The sequence below is a fragment of the Amphiura filiformis genome, chromosome 4, assembly GCF_039555335.1.
Source record: "Amphiura filiformis chromosome 4, Afil_fr2py, whole genome shotgun sequence".
In the NCBI taxonomy this organism is placed as follows: domain Eukaryota; kingdom Metazoa; phylum Echinodermata; class Ophiuroidea; order Amphilepidida; family Amphiuridae; genus Amphiura; species Amphiura filiformis.
The window spans coordinates 11759167-11773692 of record NC_092631.1 but is presented as its reverse complement, the minus strand read 5'-3'; the positions used below and the strand labels follow the sequence as shown (position 1 = coordinate 11773692).

Below are 14526 nucleotides of genomic sequence, written 5' to 3'. Positions count from 1 at the left end.
AAACCAAATCATAGATATCAACACCTGTGCTCATCTCAATGAAACCAAACCATACACATCAACACCTGTGCTCATCTCAATGAAACCAAACCAATCCATACACATCAACACCTGTGCTCATCTCAATGAAACCAAACCATACACATCAACACCTGTGCTCATCTCAATGAAACCAAACCATACACATCAACACCTGTGCTCATCTCAATGAAACCAAACCCATAGACATCAACACCTGTGCTCATCTCAATGAAACCAAATCATAGACATCAACACCTGTGCTCATCTCAATGAAACCAAACCATACTAGACATCAACACCTGTGCTCATCTCAATGAAACCAAACCATAGACATCAACACCTGTGCTCATCTCAACACTCCTGCAGATTCATTTAGCTTGATGTTATCATATATGCTATTAGTATTGAGAGAGTTTTCATACATGCGCACTGGTGTTGATGAAATTGTTTTGTTTTTCGTTTGCAAAAGATTTAGATTTCCCAAAATGCAAAAATATGGCTATACTTACTTAAAATGTGCACCAAGTGTTCCATGGTCATGTTTTGCTGGTATTTTTTCAAGCACCAATACATCTTGACCATGCTCTTTTAACCTGACTGTGTTAGCTTCTACATCCTACACAATGCAGTTAAAATGGCAAAAAAGAAAAAGAAACAAAGTTAATGTCCAAATTCACAAATTCAAAACATATTTTCTATACCATTTTTCACCGGGATGTGGCTGTGATGTCAGTGTGCATTTCATTAGGCGCAGCTTCAAGTAGCTAGCGGACGCTCAAAGCGCTGGCGTGCCCGCACATGCACTTAAGGATGCCACAAAGCTTCCTCAACGTGTTGACATCACTGTCACATCAGGGTGAAAAATATTGTATAGTAAGAAGCTCTAAAGACTCATAATGCAATAATTTATTGATGACTTTTGTTTTCTTTTAAAACAAGTCTTTTGTCATTGTACAAACACTGACTGGAACCCACTTTTAAAAATAGGCGGTTCTCGAACCACATGATCTGCCTGGCTGGGCGGTCAGTAAACTTGTACCTCAGATGATCCCTGGTGACCCCGAAATGACCTTCCAAAAATTTGGCTCTAAATGTACACTGTACCCACCAAGTTTCATGCCCATCCGACACTTTTTACTAATTTGACCTCACTGGTGACCTCGAAATGACCTTCCAAAAATTTGGCTTTAAATGTTGACTGTACCCACCAAGTTTCATGCCCATACGACAGTTTTGACAAAATTTGACCTCAGATGACCTCTGGATGACCTCAGTGACCTTGACCCACTAACCAATACAAACCTGTTCTGTTAGGGTCAAGATGCACCCACCCACCAAGTTTCCGAGAAAATAGTCGGAAGGCAAAACCTAACCAAATACACATACATACATACAGAAGGAATACACTATCGCCATATCCCCCTCATGGCTAAAACCAGGGGGATAAAAACCAAACACTAAAACTTATTCTGTAGTAAAAGTCAGATATAAAGAAACTAGATTTAAGTGTTTGCATTATTAGGGAAAGCACCTCTCTAGCACCACCCTTCTTACTAACCAATCACTGGTGATGCTGCAGTTTGACAGATGCAAACTAGTTTTTTTAATTCCGCCTTTTAAACACATCAAAAAAGTAACTACCCCCCTGAATGAATTACCATTATTCCAAACTATGCAATCAAATGGCAAATTTGTAACAAGCAATGGTAGCAAAGTTTATTTTTGTGTATTATGACACCTCATTTGTTGCAATGGTCCCAAATATTGATGTTGCAGCATACATTTAAGCAATCCAAGATTGGAATGTTGCAGTAAAATCCAATTACCTTGTATCCATTGAAAGAAGTCTCATTGGGTTCTTTTTTTGCGTGAAATTGGAGGAGGTCAAAACATGTGATAATCAATAACAATAATTGTCATTATTCACATGAGTGGTCATTGCTTACTTATAATCCCATATTGAAGCATGACAAGTTCAATAATTTCTGTGATCAGGAATAATGGTATGGGCAGTTTAACCCTATGAGAACTACCTGCCTATTGGTCAAAAAGAAGTTTTCATTATCAATTGGACCAATCAGCAACATTGTTAGAATAATTTCACCACACAAAACAATTGGGGTGAATTATTTGCAAAGCTCCATTCTGATTGGTGATTAAAGTGAAGATATCACATAAATGACCAATCAGAGGCAATGTTAGATTGGCAGGTAGTGCTCAGGGAGTTAAGAGCTGAATAACATGTTGACCCTGCAGCATCCAAAATGGTTAACAAGTTGAGCAGAAGCATACTTACCCTGAGTATACGGTTAAAGTCCTCCTTATCAACCCTCAAGAAATGACAGTTGTCTTCACGTAGCACTATAGATGCAGCCCTAGGGGAGTCATTAACAAGTGCCAGTTTGCCAAAATCATCCCCCTCATGTAAGGTACACACAACACCTTTGCCATAGATGACAACATTCACTGACCCTTTCAGGATGATGTACCACGATTTACCTTCATCTCCTTGGTTGAACACTGCATCAACAAATAAAAAGGGTTTTTGGGGGTAAGGCAGTGGTACATGTATCACAGGTATGGTGGAAGTGGTACGTCATAAAATCACCTATAAACATACAAAGCACTTGAAATACATGCAAGTTGTCCACTTCAACTAATTTTAGAAATGTATAAAAATAGGTACGGCGGTCCCAGATAGGTCGTCCTAAGATATGAGACCACTACATTACACAACATGCCCTCAAATGACCTTTGACATTTGTGTGTGACCTTGAACACCACTGTCTATTAAATGAAAGTTCCTAGAGTGTACCTATGGCCCAAGTTTGATATAAAATTGAATGGTTTGAACCCAATACACAAATATGCTGTGAGTTTTTAAATATTGGGTGAGACATAGTCGAGTCTAATATTTTAAAACTCATGAGACAAATAAATTTTGTATTGGGTGAATCAATCATCCAGATCTATCATTGTTTTCAGAATCTTTTCTTGGTTAAAAATCTCAATGTTAGTTCAAAAATGTTTTTGTTTTAGTTTTTTTGTTTTTCGGTGAAAAAATGTGACCTTTGACTTAGTTTTGGTCAAAATATTGTTGGAAAAAAATGCTGAGGGAAAAAAGTGAGCCTATCCAGTCCAACACAATCCCAAGTGTTGTGTCCGTGTGTTGAAGGAAGGAAGGAAGCTTCTGTTGCAATTGGATTTAAACTGTTCATGCGAGTCCAGCCTTTTTATTTTCAGCTTATATACATGTTGTCCTCAAATGAACTTTGACCTCTGTGTGTGACCTTGGATATGATCAATACATATGCAAATTTGGTTGAAATAGGATTTACACTGTTCATATTAACCAAAAATCTTACGTAGTGCTATATTACAAGTTCACCTCAAATGACCTTTGACCTCTGTATATGACCTTCAACACCACCAATACATGAAGGATTTGATATTGCAGCTATGATCCAAGTTTGGTTGCAATACATATTTAAACTATTCATATGACACAAAATTGTAACCTAACTTGTTAACGGACACACACACACCCAACTGACGGACACCCTCACATGTCCCAACTGACTGGACGGACACAAGACTAGTAATGCCACAAGATCCTTCCCTACAGACAACCTAAAAAGGGCATATCAAGCAAAGGTGTTTTGCGCTTGTTACTTTGTCTTCCAGTACATATTAGCACCTTCCATTAACTACATATTACTTATGATTTTTATGGCCCTTTGCAAGGAAGTTTTTTAAAACATTGAAAAAATTATAAAATGCAAAACAACTTCATTAGTTCCATTTTCTGTAATTCTTTTCATTTGAGAAAATAATGTTTCAAAGTTTATCGTTGAGAATCAATTTGTAAATACACAAATTATAATTACTACAACGTAAGGCTTAAAATACAAGAAAAATGTTGTACTGCCCTTTGCTACCCTAAAATCTGAAAAAATAGGGTTGTGTTTTTATTTTCCATATTCGAACTTTCATATTTGGTACAAAATACACAAAAATGTTGTGAAAATGTTTTGCCTGTTTTTAATTTGTACTGCACAACTCTGAAATATTAAAAAAAAGCTTAAAACCCTATATATATAAATCATTGTTCACCATAGTATTTTGTGGTGAACTTGCACTTCTTGATATTTTATGTGGTCAAAAAAAGTAAACCAACTGTCTACAACCAAATTTGGCAAATGGCAACAATTTGTGGGGTGAGGCAATACTTACATACAGTACCAGCTTTAGCATGGGATTCAAACACCAATACATTAGCTAATTCTCTTTTCACCATTGTGGACAGATGAGCTAAGGCTTTGATATGTAATAACTCCTCATAGATTATCTCCAAGTCATCCACAGATCGCTCTTCTGGACTGCAGTTAAGCAGAAACAAAATGCTATCGTAAATACAGGATTATAAGAAGTGATTTGAAAGTATTTTAATGTACTATATACATACCCACACCCCACCACTCCACCCAACACACACATCTTATGTACATACAGTTATCATTGTCACTGGGAAAATCACAAATTTACCAAGATGTATAAATATTTCTAAATTTCTTATTATTTTGACCAATTTAAAATTAGGGCAGGAGAGAATGTGCTTTCGTACTCCTATCCAAAATGTTCACACATACATGCAAGATGAGGAAACAGTTACTTCATGGGAAAGTTGATAATATATTTTGATTTTGTGAGACTCTTTAGCTAAGTGAGTGATTTTACGGTGTTATTAATTTTCGCCACAAGAAAAACATCTCAACAAAGAAATGAATATTGTATTCAATCCTACTGTGCAACTTATTATTGCAAAATAAGGCAAAAAAATCTTCTGAAAACAGATATACATGTTTTCCTCATTTATTTCATTTTTGGGGGGCTTAAAACAAAATTATTTGAAGAAAGCATCCAGCAAAATCTTCATTAAGACTTCATTTACGGTTGGAATACTCCATTTAAAGACCATTCAGGAACCACCTCTCACCCAAAAAACCCACCTGCATACACTATGGACCACAGTAGCCTCATCCCAATGGCATAGTCCAATAAACCTCAATTAAATAATCATAGTGCAAAATTTGACCTCAAGTTGCATAGTATGAGTTTTTGTACCCAAATTGTCAAAGGTCATTCAATGAATGTACAAATGTATTGTGGTTAAAGAACTGTGCCCCTGATAGATGAGCATGTTGTGGATCCTAGTGATACCACATTGCATTTCCAACCTCCCTTGAGACCAGAGACAAACCTCTATTTTGGGGGCGTAATGTAGTTTACGGAACAGAAAGGCAAACATTAAGGGGGTACTACACCCCTCGATAAATTTGTGTCTATTTTTTCATTTTTCTCAAAAACTAATAACACAGTGGTAACAAAAGTTATCTATATTATAGGGGCAAGGAATCCAATTACAACACTGGAATTTCAGTGACCCAATACAAGCAGTTCGTTATTTATGATAAAAAAAAGAGGTACCGCTAGAATGTACCTCATTTCCTATCATATATACTGAACCGCTTGTCTTGAGTCACTGAAATTTCAGTGAAGTAATTGGATTCCTTGCCCCAATAATATACATAATTTTTGTTACCAGTGTGTTATTACTTTTTGAGAAAAATGCAAAAATAGTCACGAATTTACCACAGGGGTGTAGTACCCCCTTAAGACCATAAAAAGTACATTTCAGAGAGGGCAGCAAATCTGGGCAAATTGAATGCTAGAAGCTGGATTATTAGTCAGATCCAAACATCAAAGACTACTTGGCTCGCTATTTCACTCTTGTAATAGAACCAATAGAACCAAACATCAAAGACTACTCGGCTCACTATCTTACTCTTGTAATAGAACAAATACAACCAAACATCAAAGACTACTTGGCTCGCTATCTCACTCTTGTAATAGAACAAATACAACCAAACATCAAAGACTACTCGGCTCGCTATCTCACTCTTGTAATAGAACAAATACAACCAAAAATCAAAGACTACTTGGCTCGTTATCTCACTCTTGTAATAGAACCAATACAACCAAACATCAAACACTACTTGGCTCGCTATCTCACTCTTGTAAGAGAACCAATACAACCAAACATCAAAGACTACTTGGCTTGCTATTTCGCTCTTGTAAAAGAACAAATACAACCAAACATCAAAGACTACTCGGTTCGCTATCTCACTCTTGTAATAGAATACAACCAAACATCAAAGACTACTTGGTTCGCTATTTCACTCTTGTAATAGAACCAATAGAACCAAACATCAAAGACTACTCGGCTCACTATCTTACTCTTGTAATAGAACAAATACAACCAAACATCAAAGACTACTTGGCTCGCTATCTCACTCTTGTAATAGAACAAATACAACCAAACATCAAAGACTACTCGGCTCGCTATCTCACTCTTGTAATAGAACAAATACAACCAAACATCAAAGACTACTTGGCTTGCTATTTCACTCTTGTAATAGAACAAATACAACCAAACATCAAAGACTACTTGGCTTGCTATCTTACTCTTGTCATAGAAGCAATACAACCAAAGATCAAAGACTACTCGGCTCGCTATCTTACTCTTGTAATAGAACCAATACAACCAAACATCAAAGACAACTCGGCTCGCTATCTTACTCTTGTAATAGAACCAATACAACCAAACATCAAAGACTACTTGGCTCGCTATCTCACTCTTGTAATAGAACCAATACAACCAAACATCAAAGACTACTCGGCTCGCTATCTCACTCTTGTAATAGAACCAATACAACCAAACATCAAGGACTACTTGGCTTGCTATTTCACTCTTGTAATAGAACCAATACAACCGAACATCAAAGACTACTTGGCTCGCTATCTCACTCTTGTAATAGAACAAATACAACCAAACATCAAAGACTACTTGGCTTGCTATTTCACTCTTGTAATAGAACAAATACAACCAAACATCAAAGACTACTTGGCTTGCTATCTTACTCTTGTCATAGAAGCAATACAACCAAACATGCAAAGACTACTTGGCTCGCTATCTCACTCTTGTAATAGAACCAATACAAACAAACATCAAGGACTACTTGGCTTGCTATTTCACTCTTGTAATAGAACAAAACCAAACATCAAAGACTACTTGGCTCGCTATTTCACTCTTGTAATAGAACAAATACAACCAAACATCAAAGACTACTTGGCTCGCTATCTCACTCTTGTAAGAGAACAAATACAACCAAACACCAAACATCAAAGACTACTCGGCTCGCTATCTTACTCTTGTAATAGAACAAATACAACCAAACATCAAAGACTACTTGGCTCGCTATCTCAATCTTGTAATAGAACCAATACAACCAAATATCAAAGACTACTCGGCTCGCTATCTCACTCTTGTAATAGAACCAATACAACCAAACATCAAAGACTACTTGGCTCGCTATCTTACTCTTGTAATAGAACAAATACAACCAAACATCAAAGACTACTTGGCTCGCTATCTCGCTCTTGTAATAGAACAAATACAACCAAACATCAAAGACTACTTGGCTTGCTATTTCACTCTTGTAATAGAACCAATACAACTAAACATCAGAGACTACTTGGCTCGCTATCTCAATCTTGTAATAGAACCAATACAACCAAACATCAAAGACTACTTGGCTCGCTATCTTACTCTTGTAATAGAACCAATACAACCAAACATCAAAGACTACTCGGCTTGCTATGGTAGAAGCAATACAACCAAACATCAAAGACTAATTTGGCTCGCTATTTCACTCTTGTAATAGAACAAATACAACCAAACATCAAAGACTACTTGGCTCGCTATCTCACTCTTGTAATAGAACCAATACAACCAAACATTAAAGACAACTCGGCTTGCTATTTCACTCTTGTAATAGAACCAATACAACCAAACATCAAAGACTAATCGGCTCGCTATCTTACTCTTGTAATAGAACCAATACAACCAAACATCAAGGACTACTTGGCTCGCTATCTCACTCTTGTAATAGAACAAATACAACCAAACATCAAAGACTACTTGGCTCGCTATCTCACTCTTGTAATAGAACAAATACAACCAAACATCAAAGACTACTTGGCTCGCTATCTTACTCTTGTAATAGAACAAATACAACCAAACATCAAAGACTACTTGGCTCGCTATCTCACTCTTGTAATAGAACCAATACAACCAAATACCAAAGACTACTCGGCTCGCTATCTCACTCTTGTCATAGAAGCAATAAAACCAAACATCAAAGACTACTTGGCTCGCTATCTTACTCTTGTAATAAAGCAATACAACCAAACATCAAAGACTACTCAGCTCGATATCTCACTCTTGTAATAGAACAAAAACAACCAAACATCAAAGACTACTCGGCTCGCTATTTCACTCTTGTAATAGAACCAATACAACCAAACATCAAAGACTACTCGGCTCGCTATCTTACTCTTGTAATAGAACAAATACAACCAAACATCAAAGACTACTCGGTTCGCTATTTCACTCTTGTAATAGAACCAATACAACCAAACATCAAGGACTACTTGGTTTGCTATCTTACTCTTGTAATAGAACAAATACAACCAAACATCAAAGACTACTTGGCTCGCTATCTCACTCTTGTAATAGAACCAATACAACCAAATACCAAAGACTACTCGGCTCGCTATCTCACTCTTGTCATAGAAGCAATAAAACCAAACATCAAAGACTACTTGGCTCGCTATCTTACTCTTGTAATAAAGCAATACAACCAAACATCAAAGACTACTCAGCTTGATATCTCACTCTTGTAATAGAACAAATACAACCAAACATCAAAGACTACTCGGCTCGCTATTTCACTCTTGTAATAGAACCAATACAACCAAACATCAAAGACTACTCGGCTCGCTATCTTACTCTTGTAATAGAACAAATACAACCAAACATCAAAGACTACTCGGCTCGCTATTTCACTCTTGTAATAGAATAAATACAACCAAACATCAAAGACTACTCGGCTTGCTATCTTACTCTTGTAATAGAACAAATACAAGGTGTCCCATAAAAAGGTTACATGTAGAAAATGAATCGCATTTTGTGATGGTACAACAAATCAATGTGATTTTTTCAGATAATATTTATTCATCCGTCTTGTAACTGTTTGCTAAGTTTCAATTCCGTATCTTAAAAGCAACTTAACTTATAAGCGCAAGGTGACAGGGGCGTCAAGAGTAGCTAACCATCAAAATATCACACAACGAAAGTAGAAATCAAGCACACCTTTGCTTTGAGATTTTTTCTTCATTATATTTTATGTTTCTCTTATATTTCATTATTGAACTTATTGCACAAAAGAAACATATTGAAAAATTAAATATTGTACACTGAAAATAAATCAGTTTTCGAGCTTTCTTGACTCTTGGTGGTAACAAATAAAGGACGATGGTCATTAGAGAAGAACTGTGACGTTTTTGGTGAAAGCAGTTTTGCACGCTGTATCTCCTGTCATCAACATAGTGAAATGAATAGCAATCTTTTGCATTTAGACCTTGCTTGGATTTTGTTGACTTCAAATCGCTGCTGTTTGTTTTCACATTTCTGACTGAACTCTTGAAATAAAATTGAAAAAGTTTTATTCTTTGTTTACCAAAATAAAATACTATATATACTGCATCTGCCATGCTATTGCTGAGCCTATTCAAGTGCCCCGCCAAATGCACGTGGCTGTGACGGCGATATAATGAACCTCGTGTTGCATTATGTCACGTAAAGAGCTTGGTCAGGAAAGTTTGGAATGCGGGCTAAGTACGTAGGTTGTGAACTTGACATTCACAGGGGTACTAGTAGAGGGTACATAGATTATGTCATGAAAAGGATATTTTTATTTGTTAACATTAACTTAGATTATTTTCAAAAATCTACATGTAACCTTTTTTTGGGACACCCGGTACAATCAAAGACTACTTGGCTCGCTATCTCACTCTTGTAATAGAACCAAACATCAAACACTATTTGGCTCGCTATTTCACTCTTGTAATAGACCCAATACAACCAAACATCAAAGACTACTTGGCTCGCTATTTCACTCTTGTAATAGAACCAATACAACCAAATATCAAAGACTACTTGGCTCGCTATCTCACTCTTGTAATAGAACCAAACATCAAACACTATTTGGCTCGCTATTTCACTCTTGTAATAGACCCAATACAACCAAACATCAAAGACTACTTGGCTCGCTATTTCACTCTTGTAATAGAACCAATACAACCAAATATCAAAGACTACTTGGCTCGCTATCTCACTCTTGTAATAGAACAAAACCAAACATCAAAGACTACTCGGCTCGCTATCTTACTCTTATAATAGAACCAATACAACCAAACATCAAAGACTACTTGGCTCGCTTTTTCACTCTTGTAATAGAACCAATACAACCAAATATCAAAGACTACTTGGCTCGCTATTTCACTCTTGTAATAGAACAAATACAACCAAACATCAAAGACTACTTGGCTTGCTATTTCACTCTTGTAATAGAACCAATACAACTAAACATCAGAGACTACTTGGCTCGCTATCTCAATCTTGTAATAGAACCAATACAACCAAACATCAAAGACTACTTGGCTCGCTATCTTACTCTTGTAATAGAACCAATACAACCAAACATCAAAGACTACTCGGCTTGCTATGGTAGAAGCAATACAACCAAACATCAAAGACTAATTTGGCTCGCTATTTCACTCTTGTAATAGAACAAATACAACCAAACATCAAAGACTACTTGGCTCGCTATCTCACTCTTGTAATAGAACCAATACAACCAAACATTAAAGACAACTCGGCTTGCTATTTCACTCTTGTAATAGAACCAATACAACCAAACATCAAAGACTAATCGGCTCGCTATCTTACTCTTGTAATAGAACCAATACAACCAAACATCAAGGACTACTTGGCTCGCTATCTCACTCCTGTAATAGAACAAATACAACCAAACATCAAAGACTACTTGGCTCGCTATCTCACTCTTGTAATAGAACAAATACAACCAAACATCAAAGACTACTTGGCTCGCTATCTTACTCTTGTAATAGAACAAATACAACCAAACATCAAAGACTACTTGGCTCGCTATCTCACTCTTGTAATAGAACCAATACAACCAAATACCAAAGACTACTCGGCTCGCTATCTCACTCTTGTCATAGAAGCAATAAAACCAAACATCAAAGACTACTTGGCTCGCTATCTTACTCTTGTAATAAAGCAATACAACCAAACATCAAAGACTACTCAGCTCGATATCTCACTCTTGTAATAGAACAAAAACAACCAAACATCAAAGACTACTCGGCTCGCTATTTCACTCTTGTAATAGAACCAATACAACCAAACATCAAAGACTACTCGGCTCGCTATCTTACTCTTGTAATAGAACAAATACAACCAAACATCAAAGACTACTCGGCTCGCTATTTCACTCTTGTAATAGAACCAATACAACCAAACATCAAGGACTACTTGGTTTGCTATCTTACTCTTGTAATAGAACAAATACAACCAAACATCAAAGACTACTTGGCTCGCTATCTCACTCTTGTAATAGAACCAATACAACCAAATACCAAAGACTACTCGGCTCGCTATCTCACTCTTGTCATAGAAGCAATAAAACCAAACATCAAAGACTACTTGGCTCGCTATCTTACTCTTGTAATAAAGCAATACAACCAAACATCAAAGACTACTCAGCTCGATATCTCACTCTTGTAATAGAACCAATACAACCAAACATCAAAGACTACTTGGCTCGCTATCTTACTCTTGTAATAGAACCAATACAACCAAACATCAAAGACTACTCGGCTTGCTATGGTAGAAGCAATACAACCAAACATCAAAGACTAATTTGGCTCGCTATTTCACTCTTGTAATAGAACAAATACAACCAAACATCAAAGACTACTTGGCTCGCTATCTCACTCTTGTAATAGAACCAATACAACCAAACATTAAAGACAACTCGGCTTGCTATTTCACTCTTGTAATAGAACCAATACAACCAAACATCAAAGACTAATCGGCTCGCTATCTTACTCTTGTAATAGAACCAATACAACCAAACATCAAGGACTACTTGGCTCGCTATCTCACTCTTGTAATAGAACAAATACAACCAAACATCAAAGACTACTTGGCTCGCTATCTCACTCTTGTAATAGAACAAATACAACCAAACATCAAAGACTACTTGGCTCGCTATCTTACTCTTGTAATAGAACAAATACAACCAAACATCAAAGACTACTTGGCTCGCTATCTCACTCTTGTAATAGAACCAATACAACCAAATACCAAAGACTACTCGGCTCGCTATCTCACTCTTGTCATAGAAGCAATAAAACCAAACATCAAAGACTACTTGGCTCGCTATCTTACTCTTGTAATAAAGCAATACAACCAAACATCAAAGACTACTCAGCTCGATATCTCACTCTTGTAATAGAACAAAAACAACCAAACATCAAAGACTACTCGGCTCGCTATTTCACTCTTGTAATAGAACCAATACAACCAAACATCAAAGACTACTCGGCTCGCTATCTTACTCTTGTAATAGAACAAATACAACCAAACATCAAAGACTACTCGGTTCGCTATTTCACTCTTGTAATAGAACCAATACAACCAAACATCAAGGACTACTTGGTTTGCTATCTTACTCTTGTAATAGAACAAATACAACCAAACATCAAAGACTACTTGGCTCGCTATCTCACTCTTGTAATAGAACCAATACAACCAAATACCAAAGACTACTCGGCTCGCTATCTCACTCTTGTCATAGAAGCAATAAAACCAAACATCAAAGACTACTTGGCTCGCTATCTTACTCTTGTAATAAAGCAATACAACCAAACATCAAAGACTACTCAGCTCGATATCTCACTCTTGTAATAGAACAAATACAACCAAACATCAAAGACTACTCGGCTCGCTATCTCACTATTGTAATAGAACCAATACAACCAAACATCAAAGACTACTCGGCTCGCTATCTTACTCTTGTAATAGAACAAATACAACCAAACATCAAAGACTACTCGGCTCGCTATTTCACTCTTGTAATAGAATAAATACAACCAAACATCAAAGACTACTCGGCTTGCTATCTTACTCTTGTAATAGAACAAATACAATCAAAGACTACTTGGCTCGCTATCTCACTCTTGTAATAGAACCAAACATCAAACACTATTTGGCTCGCTATTTCACTCTTGTAATAGACCCAATACAACCAAACATCAAAGACTACTTGGCTCGCTATTTCACTCTTGTAATAGAACCAATAAAACCAAATATCAAAGACTACTTGGCTCGCTATCTCACTCTTGTAATAGAACCAAACATCAAACACTATTTGGCTCGCTATTTCACTCTTGTAATAGACCCAATACAACCAAACATCAAAGACTACTTGGCTCGCTATTTCACTCTTGTAATAGAACCAATACAACCAAATATCAAAGACTACTTGGCTCGCTATCTCACTCTTGTAATAGAACAAAACCAAACATCAAAGACTACTCGGCTCGCTATCTTACTCTTATAATAGAACCAATACAACCAAACATCAAAGACTACTTGGCTCGCTTTTTCACTCTTGTAATAGAACCAATACAACCAAATATCAAAGACTACTTGGCTCGCTATTTCACTCTTGTAATAGAACAAATACAACCAAACATCAAAGACTACTTGGCTTGCTATTTCACTCTTGTAATAGAACCAATACAACTAAACATCAGAGACTACTTGGCTCGCTATCTCAATCTTGTAATAGAACCAATACAACCAAACATCAAAGACTACTTGGCTCGCTATCTTACTCTTGTAATAGAACCAATACAACCAAACATCAAAGACTACTCGGCTTGCTATGGTAGAAGCAATACAACCAAACATCAAAGACTAATTTGGCTCGCTATTTCACTCTTGTAATAGAACAAATACAACCAAACATCAAAGACTACTTGGCTCGCTATCTCACTCTTGTAATAGAACCAATACAACCAAACATTAAAGACAACTCGGCTTGCTATTTCACTCTTGTAATAGAACCAATACAACCAAACATCAAAGACTAATCGGCTCGCTATCTTACTCTTGTAATAGAACCAATACAACCAAACATCAAGGACTACTTGGCTCGCTATCTCACTCCTGTAATAGAACAAATACAACCAAACATCAAAGACTACTTGGCTCGCTATCTCACTCTTGTAATAGAACAAATACAACCAAACATCAAAGACTACTTGGCTCGCTATCTTACTCTTGTAATAGAACAAATACAACCAAACATCAAAGACTACTTGGCTCGCTATCTCACTCTTGTAATAGAACCAATACAACCAAATACCAAAGACTACTCGGCTCGCTATCTCACTCTTGTCATAGAAGCAATAAAACCAAACATCAAAGACTACTTGGCTCGCTATCTT

The 14526-nt window shown here is 36.6% G+C and overlaps 1 protein-coding gene across 2 annotated transcripts in view; it reads right to left on the bottom strand.

Annotated features, from left to right (window-relative positions):
• LOC140150544 (rap guanine nucleotide exchange factor 4-like) overlaps positions 1–14526 on the bottom strand; it is a 234827-nt gene that overhangs the window by 38146 nt on the left and 182155 nt on the right. For both annotated transcript variants that reach the window (XM_072172576.1, XM_072172577.1), the window contains 3 exons: positions 4255–4400; positions 2318–2541; positions 531–637 (listed from right to left, as the gene is read on the bottom strand). In XM_072172576.1, the coding sequence (XP_072028677.1) occupies positions 531–637; positions 2318–2541; positions 4255–4400 (477 nt within the window). The remainder of the gene's footprint in view (positions 1–530; positions 638–2317; positions 2542–4254; positions 4401–14526) is intronic.